Below are 17,236 nucleotides of genomic sequence, written 5' to 3' on the forward strand. Positions count from 1 at the left end.
GCGAGACGGCGAACAGGAACGACGAGCTAGCACATTCGTGGTGACGTGCTTCTTCGCAAGCAACGAAGCAGTAAGCGGCGGCACGATCTGATTACTACGAGCGGGCACGTAGTCTACGAGTGCGGCGCGTCATCGGAGTCGGCTTTAGCCCTAACTCCGCTGACAGCGAGACTGCGGGCAGGAACGACGCGCAAGCGCACTCTTGGCAACGTGCTTCTTCGCAAGGAATGTAGCACATCACTCGCTAACTCCTCTGAATCACGTATGGTCATTTTACGCATCGACAGCGGACAACACAGTCAAGCTCGGGTCCCCCCCCCCTTCACTGCCAAGAATTGCTCGGAACAGCGGCTAGCAGTTTCGCGCGTCATGCGATGCTAAGCGATGCCAAATGCGATGGCAAGCGCAGTGCGCGCGACGATTTTTTGTCATCGTAGTTACACATTTCGCGCATCGTCACCGAACGCCGCCGGCAAGTGCATTATGAATCAGGGGCACGAATTTTTATACGCCTGTTTTGCGTCATGAATTATACTGCTAAAGATTTTTGTGCCACCAGTCTTCTGCCCATAACTTTGTTATTTGGAAAGAAGGCATAGGCCGTCATGGTGTGATCCATTTTTCTGATGCAATAAACCTCTCTCCAAATAAATAAAAGTTCAGTGAATATTTGTAATCAAGTACTTAATTATGCTAATTACAACATCAGCAAAAAAAAATATGTGTAATTATTTCAGTATATGGTTTACAATTACAATCTTTTCTGTCATACCTATCACACCACTCCTTAAAGAACTTGGTTTGAAATCCATACTTGTTCTTTGTATATCATGAAAAGGAGTAAATCATGAAAAGTCAAATATCACAAGACAAACCTGAGATCACAATTTTTAGGTGTCAATTTTAGAAAAGTTGAAACGTTAAACGCAGCTTTCTCAATACTGTTTTTTTTGACATTATGCTCAGCCCCTCCACATGGTTCAATGAAGAAATAATTTGTCTCTCGTAAAGTATTTGTGGTATCGCTTCAAAAATTTTATGGAAGCACTGCGAGGTCATTCTTAGTGTCTGTGCCAATCTTTATCAATACCCAAGGAGAAACGAAAAGTTCATCAAAAAAAGCCTGTCGAAAACTTCGACAGGCTTTATCTCACAAGTGTGTTTTGGACATTTTGCATTTCTCGTGGAAAGAGTAGCACGGGAATGACTTTACCGATTTTGATTCAGCTTTTTTTTTTCCTGAATCCCTGAACACTGCTTGTGGGTACACCAATCTTCAATATCTGTTTTATGGCCCCTTTTTTTTTTCTAGGCGATGATTTGTCCGTGCCACTGTTTCTGACAATGTGTGTCGGCAGCCATGATGATTTCTAAAAAAAAAGAGAACTTATTAAAGAATTCTGAGAGTGCCATACCCTGTAGCTTTCTTTTGAGTAAAGATCAACACCATTCGCAGTTTCCTGGCATGTTTTGTTAAAGCGCTAGGCTTTCCACGAGCAGACCATGTAATTGGACCATGTAGCATTATGTAACTTGAGAACTACTGAAGGTATCATGATAAAACTGCATATTTCTCTATTCGAGACACGAGTATGCTTACGAGTATGCATGCCAAATTTCATTGCTGTAGGTGAACAAATAAAAAAGTTTTTTTCCAATGCCACCTCCCCCCTTAAATGAAACGGGATCGCTATGCAAAAAAGCAATGCTGCATGCTGATGCGTGAACTAAATGCTATGACCAAGTTTATCCTCTCAGCTTGAAAAGTGACATAACACGATGATGCCATGATGACGACAGCACAACATCACCGCAACTCTGCACCCCCAACACTGAACCCAAGGCAAGGGCCAACGCAGCTTCATTTTTTGCCTGTTTCAGCTAAGGCGATCAACACAGGCTCCAAGACAGACGTGACAGATGTAACAAAGTCTCAATTTGGGGCCCAAACAGCCTCATATCTCCCACATAATAGAAGACACAGGCAGGTGGTTACACAACAATGGGGGGGGGGTGTCTCACCGCCTTCAGTCTCCTGCCAGACAATGCCCTCGAGGGTGACACTGGTTCCGGGCTCACAGGGCCCCAGACAATCGGGCTCGGTGATGGTTCCCACCGACGTGCACAGCACGCCGCTGTCTTTTCGCTCTACACTGGTACTTGCCGCCACAACCTTTGCAGGACTGCCTGGGCACTCCATCTGCAGCACAGTGTCAGAAGGACATCGCTCGTGAGTTACAACAGCCATTCCAAGTGGCGGTGATAAGTGAGCTTACCCAGACCAAGCTGCCATGAACATCAAAGGCAAATACAGACCAAAAACAGTAGAGAACATGTAATCTCACTCAGAAGGTGGCTTCCCTGTTCCTTCAGCTGCTTGAAATTCCTCCCATCGTTCAGGTGACTTCGTGTCTGTGCGCCGGAAAGGCTTACCAGCAGGGCAGACTCCTTCAGAGGGTCAGGTAGCCTAACTCCAATTTAACGGAGTTGTCTCACAGTGGCATTTTCTAATCCAATATTAATTGAAAAGTTGCCATAATCGATAGACATGCAGTTCCAAGCTTGGGCATCAATATATATAAATGAATAGTAGAACGTTGGGCTTCTTTTCACGGTCCTTAACAAATAGCTCGTGCAAGCAGAGAGATTGAGAATAGGAAGGCCAAATTAAACAGGTGCCAACTCTCAACTAACTGAAGATGAAGAGCAGTGCACAGAAAGTTTTCTTTGCATTCATTTACTGCAGTATTAAGTCATTTGTCACTAGTGTCTTTGAGCCTATCCTGTAAGTATGTGTTCATGCATGCACCTTCGGACATGACACGAAGGCGACGAGAGTGGGGAATAAGTGCATCGTGAAAACAATGTACGGTGCTCACAGAGTGAAACGTCTCAGTTTAGGTTAAGCAATGCACATACGCTTATCTGCACAGTCTTCACTTTTCATCAATCTGTCGTAGTACTGCCTCGAACACTTACATCAGAGCCAACATGATGACTTATTATATATTAGGGCAACATGACATGGTCATCTCAAGCAATCAAACGTAGAAGCAGCTATACGGAAGTTATAATGTCATGCTTCATTCAGTGTGCACTGTTCATTTCTCAATGCATGAGATCTGAGCACCATCTGCATCTCAAAAATTACATGAGCAGTTATGTTCCATGCATTTGGAATAGAGGAGAGTATTGATAGAGCTTTGCAAATGTTCTGCTACTAAGTGCCACCTAAATCTGCCTTTTCCACAATGCGTTGGCATGTGTGCCCTTCCCTAGCATGTGTGCCCTTCCCTAGCAGACTAGAGTCGCAAAACGACTCCTAGTCTCGGAGGCCTTCGTTCTAGCAATGCCAGATTTCCCGGCCCCTACTAAACCCTGCCAGAACACCAGAGGCGAGCACAGGAAAATGGAAAAGCCGGATTCTGCTCACACAAAAATTTGTTTTGTTGTCACTACTACCATGAAAGAGTTCAAATTTCTGGTCACGTTACATTTGTATAACCATTGCCAAATGAAGTAGGCATACAAATTATATGATATCGACAGTGTTTACAGCAATCAGTCGCATCATTGTTGAACTGCCAACTATTCACTAGCAGAGCCAGCTCAAAATGCGAAGAGCCCTGTAGCCAGAGCAGAGAAGGAAACAAAGAACTGAAAAAAGCAAGAAAACAGGGACAAGTACAAATCACAAAGCAAAGCAGACAAAAATACTGTGTGCCCTCACAGGCTTAGTGTTGGGATGCGAATCTAGTTAGTTAATAAATAAACCAAGCATCAAGGTAAGGAACTTCTCTAATCTCAGCATTTACTGCACAGAATGGGAAGCGTCACATGGTTGCCCATACCTTCTTGTTTAGAGCGGTATACAACTCTGTGCTATCACACATTACATGCACAAATAACCAAACATAAAAAAAGCGTACATGCTTGCATGCTGTTGATTGTGGGCAGTTAATTAAAATACAACTACACATGACAAAATCACTATATCAATTTAGTATAGACATTGTTTAACCGATAGCTTTTAAGACAATATATAAAAAAATACTGCCTGCAACATTATAAACTAGCTTCAATGACAATCGCCGCATGCATGCATGCCAACAAAAGAAAGAGCTAAAGCAGCTCATCAAACGAAGGCATTAACACACAAGTGGCAACATTCCTCTCATCAAAGGCCGTTGTTGCAGTTGCCTCATCGATTTGCGAGAGAGAGAGAGATGCCAGGAGTCAAACCTTTATCGCTCGCTTTGTTGCATCAGCAGCAGCAGCAGCACTGGCAGCTTCCTCTGGTGTTGGCAAGGTCGCAGAGCCCGCAGGCATGCTGCCACCTTCCTCTGGGGGTGATGATGGCACACCGTTTGCAGCCGTCTGCTCCATGGGGGCGGGCGGAACGGTAGGGGTGGTTGGAAGTGCCTGGGATGATGGAGGAACAGCGGGGGCAGGAGGAGGGGACAGAGATGGGGGAGGAAGAGGAAGGGGAGCTCCCAGAGAACACTGGAGGCGTGGTGGAGAAGCCCCGTTTTCGATGCGCTTCTTCTTGTGAGATCCACTGCGGCCACTGCTCTTGGATGACGATGATGACGACGACGAGGATGACACAGACGATGACGAGTGCTTCGTGCTTGGCAGTGGTGCCAAAGGTGGTGGAGATGCACCAGTGTCTTGCGCCTTTACTATTTCGTGCTTGGCCAAGTTCTTCCGCTTGATCTTCATCTTAAGACCCTTGTCCACGGTTGCCTGGGGCGGAGATCAACAGTCAGCAGGGCAGCCAACCTGCCGATGGACTATTGCGTGAGACTTTGAGTACTCTGTCAATGCACTTGACACTAATGCAACCCGAGATTGACACAAATTTGAAATTTCCCAATTCTTAACCATCCACCTTGGGTGACACAGGCTCCTTTCTGTGGACATCAATGCAATATTATTGGTTGTGTCTGGTATACAAACAACCATAGCAGCGAAGATTGTCTAAGAAGCTCTGTAAGTGCCTATGAGTACAGCAGTGAAGGACTTAAAAGACACATGTCATAGAAGTGTTCCACTAGTCCATGTATTCACACATTAACAACTTTTGCAGCATCTGCACAATCAGCAGTATGAACGACCATGGCTTTGATTGAACGTCAAGATTCGTTCTGAGCAGACATGCGCAGTCGACGACATTGAGTAGCCTGGCCCAATTCAACCTGCATTGTGCGCGGTGATGACTCAGCAGAAGCAGTCTCACCTGGTATCACAATTTATAGCCCCAACAGCTCTATTGAGTTTATAACACGATGTAAAAAAAAACTTGGCATTCTGCAATCTTTTCTGAAAATTCCATGAACAAGTGTCTAGAGCCCTGCCACTACTATGACTGTTAGGCATTTGAGTCTGGGACATATCATGACCAAAAATCAGGTGAAGAGGACATAAGCACATACCTGGTGCTCGACGGGCGGGGAGGCCGCGGCCGAGGAGGAGGCCATGGGGTCGTTACTCTTCTCTATGTCGGCGTCCAGGTCGATGATGAGATCCCCAATGCCCAGCTCCCACTCGTTGTAGTCGTCATCGAAGCCGCCGCCGCCAGAGGGCACCGCCGCCCCGGTCAAGGCCCCCTGGTGGCTACTGCCCGGCTGGCCATCCACCGCCGACGACGCACAGCAGGCCCCCGGGGGAGGGTCTTTCATTGGGTGCCACTCGACCGGCTACGCATCCCGCCTCTGCACGATAAAACACACACTGTACTGCCAATGCTAAAATCATGTATACCAAGGGCCAAATACATGATAGATGGGCCCTGATATGTTCTTTTAAACTTCAAACCTCGCCCCGCCGCGGTGGTCTAGTGGCTAAGGTACTCGGCTGCTGACCCGCAGGGCGCGGGTTCGAATCCCAGCTGCGGCGGCTGCATTTCCGATGGAGGCGGAAATGTTGTAGGCCCGTGTGCTCAGATTTGGGTGCACGTTAAAGAACCCCAGGTGGTCTAAATTTCCGGAGCCCTCCACTACGGCGTCTCTCATAATCATATAGTGGTTTTGGGACGTTAAACCCCACATATCAATCTATCAATCTTTTAAACTTCAAAGGGCAGTTAAGGTATAACATTATGAAATCATTGAAGCAAAGCACCTTAAAGGGGCCCTGAAACAATTTTTGAGTATGGTCAGAAAATGCTGCCGATCGGTAGTAGAGGCTCCCGACAACACGCGAGTTAAATATTATAGCACAGCACGCGGCCTGGAATTCACAATAAATTATCGAAGTCAGCTAAAAATTGATTTCTCTTCTCTCGACAAATGGCAGAACATGCCCAAAAATCACACGTGAATTACCCATCTATCAGCCATTCGCTGATTTGAACATGGCGCGCTCGCTCGTTACAGACATCGTCGCAGGAGGCAGTCACTTGTCCACACGTTCGCACTAAAAAAGCCACGTATTCGAAGAAAAAAAAAGAAATAAGCGCCCTCATGGAAGGCCTATAGGGCCCGGCCACCTAAACCTGCTGGTTTCTTATAATAAAGTTTATTTCTCCTTCTCTTTCTCCTCAAGGTCACAAGGCATGTGTGACGTTTTTGTTTGCCCCTCCCACCCCTTCCTGCTTAGCTACCAGGGCTTTTGTCGGGACGAAAGAAGAGAGAATGCGATTGCAGCATGCAACAAACCTTTGCAGCTCCGCTCGCACTGGACGGATTTTTAAAACTTTTGCGGCGTTGAATTCGTGAGGCAATAAGCTTTTCCAGTGAATTAATTCCATGGTTACCCAAAAAAGTGTTTCAGGGCCCCTTTAAATCAAGGGAGTTCAGAGTACTCATATACTGCTCTCCTTGTTAGCACTGCTTCTCAACTTGTTTGCTATGCTAGCCGTGCAGCCAGGTTCGCTGGGGATCAGTGGACAGGGTTGCAGCCTTCAACGCAGCAAGGGTGATCCTTGGTGCTTGAGAAAAAATACCTCAAGCTGGTAACGGAGTGCAAATAAACATTGAGCATGCTGTAGCATTTGCAAGTGACGCTCACTGTCCATTGGAACTTTCTAAGAATAGTAGGAAATTGTGAGTGTGTGAATGCAATATATTGCAATAGGTTTCAACAATCACCTACAACATTTGTGGACAATTAAGTCAGAAAAATAACATGTGACAACAGAGGAGCTACCAGATTAGTTGCCCATTGATTGATATGTTGGGTTTAACGTCCCAAAACCACCATTTGATTACGAGAGACGCCGTAGTGGACGACTCCGGAAATTTCGACCACCTGGGGTTCTTTAACGTGCATCCAAATCTGAGCACACGGGCCTACAACATTTCCGCCTATATCAGAAATGCAGCCGCCGCAGCCGGGATTCGAACCCGCGACCTGCGGGTCAGTAGCCGAGTGCCTTAGCCACTAGACCACCGCGGCAGGGCCAGATTAGTTGCCCATACAACAGAGTTTGCCTATACAACATGCATAGGCAGAGAAGGCTGAAAACCTCCTTAGCAATGCTGCTATGACCAGTAGCAACAAGCATATATTTGAAAATAACTTATGCACCTTATGCAAGGCGCTTAGACTGCTCTGTGAATGACCTAAAAGACTTGCAACTCAATGCAAATGTACAAATTTGTCAATATCGTTTCGTGGGCTTCCTCAAAGGAGTGATGAACCACCTTTTGCTCTTGGCACGAAGAACGCCTTAGGATCAGTTGGATACCTCCAAAGAATACATCATAGCTGAAAGAAATTTTTAAAAACTAAAGTATGACCAGAGATAAAGCAATCGCAATATTTTGCGACACACTCCCCCCCCCCCCCCTCATCTCGCTTCATTCCACAGGAAAGGACAGCACCGTTCATGGCACCCTGCCTAGTGCATTATTACAATACCTTGCTTCAATATTGTGTGGTTTTCCTCCTTTTTGCGTAACTTGACAGTGTTGACCGCTTCTCACTATGCTGCAGCTGAGCGGCCTGACACGGTGTATCTCCATTCAAGGAAACTGAATGACATTTTGACTGAGCGCATTGCTGAAGTCACTGCAAGTCGCCATTATGTACCGGAAGCGGCTGTTGGTGGGCCAGCATTTATTTTCTGCAGTTTGAAACAATGCCTGCCTGTAGCGCTATAACATGCACAAGCTGAATAGAAGCTAGTGTAGCACACGGTGCGAGGAAGCTGCAACACTTATTTTGGGCCGAAATCAGGTGTTTAAATCGCTTCTATAAATTCTGGTCACGACCAGATCGCTATTTCGACTAAAACACATGCACAGCAAAATAAAAAAAAGTGAATGAAGCTCGAACCCACTCCACCAACGCCGCCGTCAATGTGAAGCTGACATGCAACCGTTACACTACGCTTCAAGGATGAAGTGTGTTGCTTTTACTGTATACTAGATTCCGGTGGCCTGTATTTTCGCCACCTGGTTTAGAAATGCAGGTTTCCATCTCTCAGTGTTCGCGACAACCTAAGAGAGGATAATTAATTCATTTGTTATGTGCTGCCCAGGAACAGATCGTCTATCTGGCATGTTTTGTTTAAAAACATTAATGCAACTGCACATGTGAGCTACATTAAACTTCCAATCAAACTTCTATGGGCACATGCTCTAACATACGCTGGTATGCTGCGTTTAACAGACAACAGTTGATTCCTTCCGAAAGTGATCCATCTTTCTGAAAAGTTGCAACGAAGCTTTCCTATATTTTAGTCCCGTTTATTTAGCTACAACTGCACACTATACAAAGTGCAAACAGGAACATGCGCATCTGATCTAAACAGCGATTTTGACTTATTTTGGCTATTGGCCAATAATCTTTTGCAACGTCGAATTACAAAAACGCAAAAGGTGATTCGCACCAATCCCCCCCCCCCCACTTATTCTGTGTGTTTTAGACTCCTATTTTCATATTACAATGCATGTATTTTAGACTCCTATTTTCATCTTACAATTCAATTTCATGCCATCTTCTAAGAATTTATTTCCTTAATACAAACTATACCATTTCAACACCCCAAAGTATTCCTCTACTACACTATTCATACTCACTCTGCATTATAAAGCTTGCTCCCACCTAAACCTTATAAACAACTCACCTATTCGTGTTACTAACAATTACTTGGTCTATAAGTTTGAATGAAATGTGTGGATACTTTGCCTGTTTAAACATGTTTGGCATCACTGATAATGTCCTTTTAGAAACAATACATCTCAAATAATACAAGACAATAAATACAAAACTCCTTAAGGTCCTTGCTACAACCACAGGAAATACACAACCAGCAATTGACCATCTTCTGCTCACTAAACAAGTACGTTTTATGAATCACAGTGGTTTCCCAGATCAAAACATGACCCTTTACATACTTCTTTTATTGCTGCATATATATTAAGCTACATAGTAGAATCAAAATGGAAAATTAAAATCCTTAATAAACAAAAAATAACATTCAGCTTTGTGGTAGCATTCACAGACATAATGAAGTTCTCTCACGGTAGGTATGACAAGTAAAATTTCTTTGTACAAACATGCTAAAACAGAACTGTAGAAAGTGCACATATTTTTATACCTAAATAGATAGATAAAACTAAATTTGAGTACATTTTTATGGCTGCGTTTTAGTAAATGAAAAAAAAAATGACACACAAGACAAAGTAATGCATAATGCCTGTGTAAAACATGCAACACATTTGTGTAAAGTGGGAAATGATGTAAAAGATAAGGCCCGCAGCCCAGTGAAATGAAAAAAAAAAAAAATGCCGCCTGCATTTTCCCACAAGGGCAACTCGAGTAAAAGCGTCACATAGAGGTGGGGGTATCGCACGAATCTTGCGTAGTAATTGGGTATGGTTTGGGAATGCTTAATTGTTATTTCACTTTTATTATTCTTACTTATTGAATGAAGGAGAAGCGTTGCCTTCAATGTAAAGCGAAAGCCGAGTAAAGACACCCTTGACAGAATTCCTAACGCATGATCTAGTATGTGCAGCGCAAGAGTCGTTTCTTTTTAACTAGCAGACACTAACTGCATTGGCCTTGTGAGGCAAGAGAGGGGGAGGAAAGCGACAGTTTTGCAGGTGCCTTCCTGTGTCAGTGCACATCTCAGCACAACCCGCGAGCATGCGCAGTGGGGGTGTGGATGGTGCCGCCGCCGACGCTGAAGTGCGACTAAGAAATGCTCCGCATAAAAAAAAGGCTGTTGAATGTACATTCGTTGCCTTACATTGCCACTAGGATGTTAAAACGAAATTTTCAAAGAGGAACTCTCGCCTACCTTGTGGTACTCCGGTTTGCACCCACGAAAAGGCAAATTCTAGATTGGCTATGATATTTGCACTGTGACTCTCCCTTCTCATGTCGTTTTGAACGGGAACAGTTACAAGCGTATTTGAAGCAGTCACTCAGATCACAATCCATCTGGCTCTTTCCCGATACAATATAAAATGTTTGAAAAAAAAAAACTATGTAATAATAAAACATTAAAAATAATATCAATGGCAGCCATGAAAACCGCAACAGACAGTTTATCTGCTCTGTGAGCGTTACGCAGTGCTTAGGTTTAAGAAAATGGAAACTTGTTGGCATTTTCCCGCTAGTGGAAAGTTCCATGAAGCTCCGTTTATATGCTGGTTAACCAAAACAAGCGTTTCTGGGATGTCACACCTGCAACTCTTGAAAACTGTATAACAACAGGGGAAAACATTTTTTTGCAGAGCCCTTTCAAGTATTTGGCATTAAGATCAGTTTTCAACAAGGGAACGGGGTAAACCCCATACCCACCATGTATTTTAGGCAAAGTTTATGTACTTTTTTTTCTCTATAACCATGAGAGCTATAGTAATTATTTTTTATCTTTGACCATGAACCATTCCTCTTCTTACTGAAGCAGATCTAGTAATAAAAATTGTAATGCTCCTGTTTTGTAAAGTCTTTACTTCAGGTACCTAATTATCACTCGATAATAGCTATTAGACGTCGTGCTGCAGAAGAGCACTTTCTCACACAACAATAATTCTGCTTCAGCATATTCCCTATTATGTTATCTAAATACTGGCCGAAATTTATGATTCTAGATACTGTGGTTGCATAGAGAAAGGAACATAAGTACAGAAAAAGCATGTTTTGAGATAATCGCATTTAACGTTAAAACCCTGCATTATTTCAAAAGTACAACAAGATGACAGCAAATTGACGGACCTCTTCAATAGGCACCAGCTAGATGCTCATCATCAATATCATTTTTTATTTTGTGTTGAAACGCCTTGCCTGGCCAGCCTCATTTGTTGCCTGCTATGCAGCCGTGTCAGCACAGAACTGCCGACGCAGTTCAAGCGAACATAGGCCCTGCACAGTGAAGTGCCCTGGCAAAATTCCAAAATAGTGCAGCACATTTACAGGGGCTATATTGCCATCATTAAAAGTGAACACAGCATCAAGAGTGCATATTTACAGTGCTTGGTGCCCGAGGAAAACGTCTTTTTGGAGCGCGCTCCCACACAACAATCCAACGACTCATTATGGTTTTCAGTTTTCCCGTGGAGGCATTCAGCAAATAATTCTGGATGAGCTAGTTCAGATAATTTGGCTTAACAGCCTCAATAACGAATGTTAGAAGGTGCTCTTCATTAACGAATGGTTCACCATTTAACTGGGCTGAGTTGAATTTACACCAAATTTCTACGTTTTTCAAGCAAACGCCATGGAATTGATTGGTATTGTTTGATGCCATGCGAAAGTATTTGGACTGACAACTTTTTGCAAGTCCTTCAAGCTGGCTTTATTTCTCTTAATGGCCTTCGCTAATAGTTCTGGCAGTTGCCAGTGATGACACCACTAAGACGTCCCCGACCAGATGTAGATTTCGTGACAGAAAGCTTGATGCCTCAGCTTTCTTTCATTTTTGCAGTTCTGGGTCCATTATTTTCTGAATATGCCAAATGCACTCTAGCTTGCAAACTTTAATGTCTCCATACAGCACAATGCTTGAACTGCAAGGAATCTCTTGCTACGTAAGAATGGTACCATGGCAGGCTGTTGCACAAGTTTTGAAATATGTCGTTTTTAGAGAAAAAAATTGTACTAAGACAAACAAACGAGTGATTCTGGTTCAGAAAAGGCTACCAGTTTCAAATAATGCAAAAGTCTAAAAATATTTTTTTCCAATATTGTTGCTTACCCTGTCCTCTTAAGCAAGTGATACTGGAAGCGTATGGTCATTCTGCACAAAGGAATGGCGTTAACATATGTGCAACTTGAAACACCTGCAGGCTCAATTTAAAAAGTGTAAAGGTAAAGCTGACACGTATGCACACAGCAAAAAATTTCCCAGTTACGAAATGCTAGTAATGGCTGAACACAATAGACTTAACCTCTTTGGTATGCTCGTCTAGCTTGATACGACCTTTCTAGAAATCTACAGCGATGTTTCGTGTTGAAGCGGAGGAAAAAAAAGGAACTTAACAGCACAGAAGCAGGAAAGTTCAACATGCATTGTCAAGAGGCCACAGCATTTTTTTTCTGACATAACAGAATGAGCCTCTGCATAACATGTTGCACGCTTATAAAGGACATGCCGAAATGTCAACTTTATGCATTGTATAAAATACTTGAAGCATTTAATTTCACCCAGACAATTTACAGATAGAAGTACTGTTCTCCTAATCTACATGCCTTAAATACCCATAAAAATACCTGAAATCACACTATTCATTGAAATAAATATGCACAAAAAATCTGGTGAATTTAATTGATCAAGCAAAATAACATTAACAGGTAAAAACATAAAACAAAAGTGTGCTAATGTTTTTATTCTCACTACAGGGCCCGACGATGACAGTAGCAAAGCCAAGAACTTGTTACACTGATTGGTTTATAAAATCTGCGACAAATCTGAGCATTAAAATTGCCTTTTTTATGTAACAGAATGAGCACTGTCAAACTGCCTGCACAAAACCCTATCTTTAACACTTTATCTCACTCCGCATTTCTGTCCCAGAGCAACTCCGTTTATTTTTCAATGGCTAAACTCTCAATTGCACTATGCTCTCAGCTTAACTTTGTTATTTGCTGAAGCCTCTGCAATTTTTCAGTTGCCGGCACAATGACCCATGCAGTCGTAACGTCGTCGTTAAAACACCACCAGGCCTCGTGAAGTGCGCTGCAAAGTCACAGCAAAAGCTCCAATAGTGGCCCTTCTAGAGCCTGTTTTAAATGCTCTACAAGGCAACTACTACAAGCAGACTTGCATAGTACCCACTACACATACCATTATTTGTCCTTCTTCATAAAAGCATGGTACCAGGTACACATGTGTAGCCAAAAACCAAAAGGCTGAACTATTAAAAAGCTGAATGTCAGAGCTGTGAAAAATTGGAATGCCAAAAAATCAAAATGCCAAAGAGATAACGCCGCAACCATATGCAGCAACTTATATTGAACCATGTGAAAAATAAATGATGTGCTTTGTGACTGTCACTTCTTTGTTTTCTGCCGTGTCACTGTCCCCTGACCTAACTGTCTAACTTGTTCTGCAAATGTACCAAATCAGCATATTAAAGCGATGTAAAAATTTTATATGCTATGAACCTATAGGCATACCAGTTGAACAGGATGAATTTTACGAATAAGCAGGAAAAAATAGCAGTGCTGACTAGAGTTCGGGGCTCAAAAGCAGCAGCAATGTAAGGGAGTTGTCATTTCCATGGAAAAAGGAAGGAGACGCTGTTGTGGCATGCTATCAGAAGGGAAAAACAAAACTTAGATGCAAAGACGATTATGTGTACGTGCTTGACAAAAAAGTATGTTCTAGAAATTACTGGAGGTGTGAGAAGGTGAATTTAATGCTAGAATGATTACCGACAGTGCAGGAGAAGGTACTAACAAAGTCGTCTTGAAAAAAAAAGTGGTTTTCGCAAGCCATGCTCCGAATGTCTATAGAGCGACTGTTCTTCGCACTCAAGAGCGGATAGAAGCTCTGGCAGTGGCCTCGGGCAACGTCCCCGTTGTGCACCAAGTCACAGCAGGTGTACAAGCGTATTCAAGGCAACACCTTGCGAGTGATGAACTTTGCGCTAGACTGTTAGACGGAAAAGGAAAACAGACTGCACACATGAGCCGTCTGACGTGCATAAGCTCGCCATCTAGGGCGAGTCCCAAACAAATTTAGATGGTTGCAAGTTTCTGTGACGGGACTGCACCAGCGCAGATGAAGCTCGATTCCATTTATTTCACGGACGAAAACATCTTGAAACTGAACAACGCACCAATAAGGCTCATGAATGGAACATTTAGCATTGTGTCACCGCTCTTCGAACAACTTCACAAAATTCACGGTTATCTTAATGGCCATGTGTTCTCTTTTGTTTACTGTCTAATGCCTTGAAGACCGAAGGGCTGAAGCATATGCGATGGGAAGATGGCTATTGGAAACGAAGGCGAAAACGTTTGCATGTTGTACAAAGACGGAAGAACCTTTATTTTGCTAAAATACATTATCTTCCACTATACCTGGGTGATGTCGACATTTTGATTCTTTGGTGTTTAGATTTTTCGGCATTTTAAATTTTCGGCCTTTTGATTTTTCAGTCTTTTTAATTTTGGCATTCCTATAGTTCGGCCTTTTGATTTTCAGAGTTCTGAATGCCACCCTGGTGATGCACGTCAGCTTTCTAGTTGCCTCCGCCTTTTCTGCATATCAGTCTGCTGTAGCTGTTAATTCCTCAACAGTGGCTCCTAGTTTCTTTTTATTTATTTTTTTTAAGCATTCCAACCTCCTCTTCAATGCAACATTTATGTTTCCTGTTTGTCATCCTCCTGCTCTCGCCTTTTCAGAGTTTCCAAAAATCACGGTATTGGTTCCTCACAGAAACTACTGAAGTTCTCAATTCTTCTGCGATGGGCCCATAACACATGCCACCTGCTACATTTCCGGCATCATAAATAAAGTGCTGTGAAATGTGCGACGATGTTTATTAAAAAAAAATTCACGAATATTCAAGGATTTGAGAAAATTACAGCACTTTCAATGCCTTTCTAATGAACATTTTTAAATTCAAGGGTTTTCAAGGACCCTCATAAAAGGTGCACCTACAATGCCGCTATTCGTTGTAACGCAGGGAAGTGCCCGCTACACATCTGTGAGCCGTTATATGCATTTTGTTGGCACTGTGGATGATGACAATGAAGACTTATGGCCGAGATCTTCAAGATGGGTCGAATTGAAGGCCCACTGCTTGACATCCCCTTATATAACATTCGCACCACCCTTCCCATGAGTGTTCGTGCGTGCACCTGCCCCTGGCACAAGCAAAGAGTCGAAACATCTTTGGTCTCTATATAGTCGTCATTTATCCAGCAACCCATAAAGGCCCCCTCGCATACCTCTTCAGCCACACCCACACCCCCTTCTTTTCCCACTTTTTGTGTGTAATTGTTTTTCTCCCTCTCCTCTTCTTTGGGCTAACCGACATACGAGCGCAAGAGAATTTCCTTCCTGCCCAGTTTTCCATGTCACCCGAGGGGTTCTCATTGTTGTGCCAATAAAAGTTATTATTACTACCTACTCGTTATGAAACTCGCATAGCGTGCTGCCTGGTACCTATTTTATTTTACTATTCCACCACACTATATTACATCTGTTGACGTGATTCCTTGTTTGACGTGACACCTGTATAAGGCTTTTATTACAAAGCGAGTTTCAAGCACCCGCATGGCTTTATGATAGAATACTCAACTGCCAGAGGGGGCTGGCGGTCAAATATCCCGAATATTTTCTTTCTCATTTTATAGCCGGGATTCAATCCCGTGACCACAGGTCAGCAGCCAAGTAAATAGCCCCTAGACCACCCCGGGGGGCAAACACAATGCTGTGCCCTTCTTTTAGTCGTTCTAAAACTAGTGTTGCTAAGTTGACTTGAAATAAGAAAACAAGCTCATCAAGATTTACTAAAACTTGAGCTTGTAATACGATTGCCAAGAAGGGGCTCAACTTTGAAAAGAATCAGGAGGAGGAGGAGGAGGAGGAAGGGAAGAAATGAAAGGCAGGGAGGTCAACCAGACGCACGTCCGGTTTGCTACCCTGCACTAGGGGAAGGGGTGAGGGGATTAAAGGAGAAGAGAGAGAGAAGTGAAGGGCAACGTGTGTGTAGATGTGACCTTGCCTATTGCACACTTATAAGCGGTCGCGTAGTCCGGTCGTCTTTAGAAAACTTAGCAATACCCGCGTCGCTTTGCTGGCCAGCGATGCGTAGAGCCATGAGCCAAGTATCTTCTCTTCGGAAAAAGGTCTACTGTCTAGTGTCTCTAACGTTTGGCGTAGCAAGTTGCGTTCGCTCGCAAAACGTTCACATGAACACAGTAGATGTCCTATTGTCTCGTCAGTGTCGCACGATTCACATCGGGAGCTATCCGCCATTCCTATGCGAAAGGAGTACGCCTTTGTAAAAGCTACTCCTAACCTCAGGCGGCACAGTAAAGTTGCATCCTGGCGGGAGAGGTCCGATAGAACTTGAAGCTTTCTCGATGGGTCCCATTTGTGTAGGCGGCGGTTCCCGACACTGGGGTCACTCAGCCAAGTTTCCGACATGGTGTTAGTGAACGAGTGAAGGCCCCTTGCAGCGTCGGTTCTCGACAATGGAATTGGGGTTGTCTTGGCGTCCGCGTGGGCGGATCGGGCAGCATTATCAGCAAGGTCATTAGCGACAATACCATCAGAATCACATACAAAATGCATGTGAAAGTGTTTATGCAAGAAACAGTGGGAATAAAAATTTTCCTTGCTCAGGTGATATAAAACTTCTAGAATTAGCACAAATCCATAAGTAAACTTTCCTGGAAGTTTTATTTATCAACCAAAACTCATTCAAAAACAACTTTTCTCACCCTTAGTGCTTTCCCTGCACCCCTAATCCAGTGAAGACACGCAAATATCATGAATTGTTTTCAAAAATTACTACAGAATTATTATGCCCCATGACCTTCAGCATAAATATGGTGACTGAAAAACTTGTCAACGGGGGGCAGGCTTTCAGTAAAATTAGGAGAGGAAAGACACTTTGAGCGTCAAAAGCAGCGAGTGAATGGTACTTTTTGCTGAGAAAAACACCTTGAAAGTAAACTTGACAGTCAACTGCAGAGTGGGTGCACTTGAGCATGGGGGTGTCAAATCTTTTAAGACTTCCATGGTGGTTCTTACAACCTGTAACATTGTCTGCCTGCTGGAAGAAAATGGTGCAAGAGCCTGAACCCTTCCTAACATCAA

General features: G+C 43.5%; 1 protein-coding gene across 6 annotated transcripts in view; it reads right to left on the reverse strand.

The window, feature by feature from the left end:
• The window catches only part of LOC119159752 (uncharacterized), a 70,351-nt gene that overhangs the window by 26,660 nt on the left and 26,455 nt on the right, over positions 1–17,236 (reverse strand). For 5 of the 6 annotated variants that reach the window (XM_075890584.1, XM_075890606.1, XM_075890578.1 and 2 more), the window contains 3 exons: positions 5,436–5,714; positions 4,243–4,746; positions 2,023–2,200 (listed from right to left, as the gene is read on the reverse strand). In XM_075890584.1, coding sequence (XP_075746699.1) covers positions 2,023–2,200; positions 4,243–4,746; positions 5,436–5,681 — 928 coding nt within the window. In that variant the 5' untranslated portion in view covers positions 5,682–5,714. Of the gene's footprint in view, positions 1–2,022; positions 2,201–4,242; positions 4,783–5,435; positions 5,715–17,236 lie in introns of those variants that run through there. The other variant, XM_075890610.1, reaches the window with a different exon arrangement.

Source organism: Rhipicephalus microplus, chromosome 1 (genome assembly GCF_043290135.1).
Source record: "Rhipicephalus microplus isolate Deutch F79 chromosome 1, USDA_Rmic, whole genome shotgun sequence".
Taxonomy (NCBI): domain Eukaryota; kingdom Metazoa; phylum Arthropoda; class Arachnida; order Ixodida; family Ixodidae; genus Rhipicephalus; species Rhipicephalus microplus.